The 3,909-nt window shown below is 42.9% G+C and overlaps 1 protein-coding gene across 1 annotated transcript; it reads right to left on the reverse strand.

Moving 5' to 3' along the window:
• Positions 1–7: 7 nt before the first annotated feature.
• On the reverse strand, positions 8–3,845 carry LOC109509848 (phosphatidylserine synthase 1-like; the record flags this gene model as incomplete). Its single annotated transcript, XM_019859710.1, has 5 exons — positions 8–690; positions 1,114–1,213; positions 1,509–1,574; positions 2,060–2,172; positions 3,648–3,845. Coding segments are annotated over 5 exons (780 nt in total), but the record flags the coding sequence as incomplete, so codon positions are not given.
• Between the last annotated feature and the right edge of the window lie 64 nt (positions 3,846–3,909).

The following is a 3,909-nucleotide window of genomic DNA, read 5'->3' on the forward strand; positions in this document are numbered from 1 at the left end:
AAAAAAAAAATGGGTGGGGGATCAGCTCAGCTCTGGGTGAAAATGCATTGCACGAAGTATGGAATGGGATCCCAAAACTGCAATGGTAAAGCCAATGGGCGTAGAGGATGTTCAGTCACAACGCTGGCTATGTTGACTCAACATTTAGACGACGCACAAATGAAGAAAATGACAAAGGGCAACAGCAAATAGTAAAGGCTCCTGTATTTCACTTTTACACGGCAATACATGGATGGGTAATATTCAACAGCGATGTGCACACTTTGGCCTCACAATTACTGTATGCTGTTGTGAGCACAAGGAATGCGACCCGTTCTGGCCCCTTTATTCACTGAAACCACCCAATGCATTTTCTCAAAAAGTTTTTACCAAAGAGAAGATGTGAACTCAGGATGAAAGCAAATAATTATTTGCAAGCGTGACTGCACTCATGGAAATGTTTGCTGCTGTAAATGATCGGCCCCTCAACTCATGAGGGGAATAATGAAATGGGCCTGACCTACAAAAAGTGCTGATGTCACTTTTTTGGAATATATTATCATGGCTGTTTAGATACCGGTATGTTTTTCTACTTCTCCTGAGGACCATATATAGACGAACAGACCAAAACAAAGCATATACCTTTTCTCTCGGTCCATAGTTCTCTGCGCACGACACCATTCCAAACAAACAAAGGAATGTAATGAAGGCCTAAAACAGAAAAGCCAGAACAAAGGTAATTAACAAGACATTTTATTTCCAAAGAAGAAAAATGAGTTATTATGTCAGAGCACATGAAAGTAATATGGGAATGGTTGCTGGTAAGTGCTTCGATGTGATGGCATGACATAATTTCTTTTCTGACTCTTACTAATGATTGTAATATTTTTACTGAACCAGTCTGTTCTATTTGATGTTCCAAACAGAGCACAGATGTATTGCTTTCGTCTGGAATCCTGTCTAGGCACATTACTCCGAATGCATGTATATCTCTGCGTTCACACAAGAAACAGGTTTTGACACAAGATTAAACAGAGGCGACACAAATAAGCTCACAGGTTACTATCGGCACCAGACCGCACTAGTTTACTATTGACACAAAAACAAAAAGAGTGCTGTCGATGCTGATCTTACCAAGCACAGCAGCCAGAGGATCACATAGAGGATCTGGGTTTTGGAGAACAAGTCCTGTCCGAATTTGATGCAGGCTAGCGCCTCGAGAAAGGCTATGGCCCTGGGCAAAATGAGAGGAACAACCCAAACACAACATGACAAATCCCCAACCGCCTTCAGTTGACTTAACTCACAGAGAAGCAACATGTGCTGCTTTACGGACCAGAATGTTTGTGAGATTTGTGTTGATAGGAATGTGAGGAAACAAACCGGCTTACAGCTATGGTGAGAAATCAATTCGTCATGGTTTAACGTTGCTACATTTCTCAGCCTCAATAAGCTCGCAGGGGCTCTTGATAACATTTCACATTTGTTTCACTGTATGAAAGGTCCTTTGTGGCGGAAGGCTCACTTACCCGAACACCCAACACTGGGTCCCAACTCTCTTACACTGGGTGTCTGTGAGGTAGGCGTAATATTGTCTGTAGCAAACGCAAACAAAATGTCAGGTTAGAGTGAGAAGAATTGGATATAAGGTAACTGGGGATGTTCTATCCCATTTTTTTTCAGACCCATATATAGGAGTATTCACTCTGAGTACTCACGGATACAGAGTATCGATACCTCCCGTATTTTCGATATATACTGCATGAAATTTAATTTAACACAATGACAAAAATAACAAAAATGTGAGCAAATACTTTTTTTTCCTGACGCACATGATGATTCGCCAAAGTGCCCAACAGCCATAGTATAAAGCGAACTACTGCGGAAGAGGACTTAATGTCTTTTTCTTTTCCCTCTTTTGCTTTAAGTATCGGTTGCTGGTATCAGCAGCCTCGACGAGTATCCGATACCTCAAAATACGTCTGGTATCGGCCCGATATGGCACTTGGTATCAGTACTCGTCCATACCGAATGGTTCCGATGCAAATGTTCCCCCCCTCTAGACAGAACAGTGTTTCACCTGACTGTTGGCGCTGTGATGATGCCAATAAACAGGATCCGACACCAGCTGAGGGCGTGGCTTGCCGGAAAGACGAATATGTGCTTGAGGAAAAACGTGTTTAACTCGGTCAACTGGGAAGGAGACAATAAATGATATTTAATACAATAGCACACTACAAAGCTGCGTCATTATTTCACAATAAATCTTGAGTCAGTATTTACAGTCAAGGTAACCGTTAGAGATCATCCAATGCCGTGGGAAATTTTCCAAGGTCGTAAATTTGATCATTTACACCGAATAATATCTTTGTTCATCTATCTGTGCCATTAACAGACTGTAGTGACAGACGAAAGAATGAAATGCCCTTCCACCAAATGGCAAAAGGTACAATAAGCCACCCGTTGCCATTTATAGATGGAATAAGTCATGGCTCCCTGTGAGTATATCAGCTATGTATTCAACTAAACACACCCAGATTTCACACCAAGTGAACCTGTGAATCCACCGACACAAAATCATTATTCCACTATATCGACTTTTTGTCACTTTTTTTTGGGCTGCCATGAGATTTTTCTACAGCAACATATGTGCCATGGTGGTTATTTGAGCGTCTGTCGGCTCCATTTATTGACTTTACGTGTACATTTTTGCGACAACTCTCCTTCACTGTAATTGTTGTGAAAGCGTGGGAAAAGACATGACATTTTTGATTGACTGCTAGATCAGAGAACAAGATGACATCTTTAGTAGGACAAACAACTCAAAACATTCAAATTCCTGTTGTGTTTTGGGATGTGTTAAGCTCTCCTTTACATTACAAAATGTGACAATAAAACTGTTAACTAATTTTCATTATTCGTATTCGTGATCATTTTTGATGACTTCAGCACATTTTCCATGGTTGGCTACATACAGTATATTAGTAAGATTTTTCACTTGTTGACAACAAAGCCCAAGGAAACACAAATATATGCTGTGATGATGGCTGAATTGAGCAGAACATTACAAAACACAGCAGTATTTTTGAGCATCACTTTATGCTAGCTCCTCGCATTCCCATACAAACATAATGAGAGTGAAGGCTTGCTGCGGTGCTATTCTCTCCTTTGGCCGGCAGCCTCGTTCAGCGAACCAGCTCAACTGTCCGCCCGCTGGGCCGAGCGCCATCGTTCCCTCCCTGATCCATTCTTCAAGACTGGTAATTACTGCTTGGAGCCTCCAGAGAGGGGAGAGCTGTGCGGCCAAGTGCATGACGATATTGCTTCATTGAGTGTCCATATAAAAGGGGACGCACAGCGTGTTGCCATGGCAGACAAACGCGAAAGAGAAGGCAGCTTGGGTGGTATGCAAAGCGACGGCACTCAAAATCGTACCCTCCTTTATTAATTGCACCCGAGTAATCCAGTCTGGCTTTGCCTCTTTACGGGATTAGCTGTTAATGCACAGACAGCAGCACACCCCGTGAATTAAATGGATCCAAGTGAAGCGGGTTTTAGATTTCATCCACGGAGGCGCCAATTAGATTAGCCCCGATTCAGTACACTGAACACACAGGATGATCTCCGGCTGGCCGCCGTTGAGACGTCGGGAAGACCCCTTGACCCACCTGCCAGATGATCATGAAGAGATAGACGCCCATCACTCGCTGCAGGGAAGACTTCGGATCCAGCCAGCGCACGTAAGTCCAGCTCGCCGGCGTGAACTGTAAAACGGCTCGCTTGATCTTCCCTGTCGTGGTGTGGATGTCCCTGTTGGGGGACACAAGGAAAGGATGCCAAGGATTTATAATAAGTGTTGAGTAATGTAATTATTAAGCCACCAACACACTTATTCCAGACTTGTCTTTCCATTCTGTGATGAATAAACAT

This window comes from Hippocampus comes, unplaced genomic scaffold (genome assembly GCF_001891065.2).
Source record: "Hippocampus comes isolate QL1 unplaced genomic scaffold, H_comes_QL1_v1.1 C17066381, whole genome shotgun sequence".
NCBI lineage: Eukaryota > Metazoa > Chordata > Actinopteri > Syngnathiformes > Syngnathidae > Hippocampus > Hippocampus comes.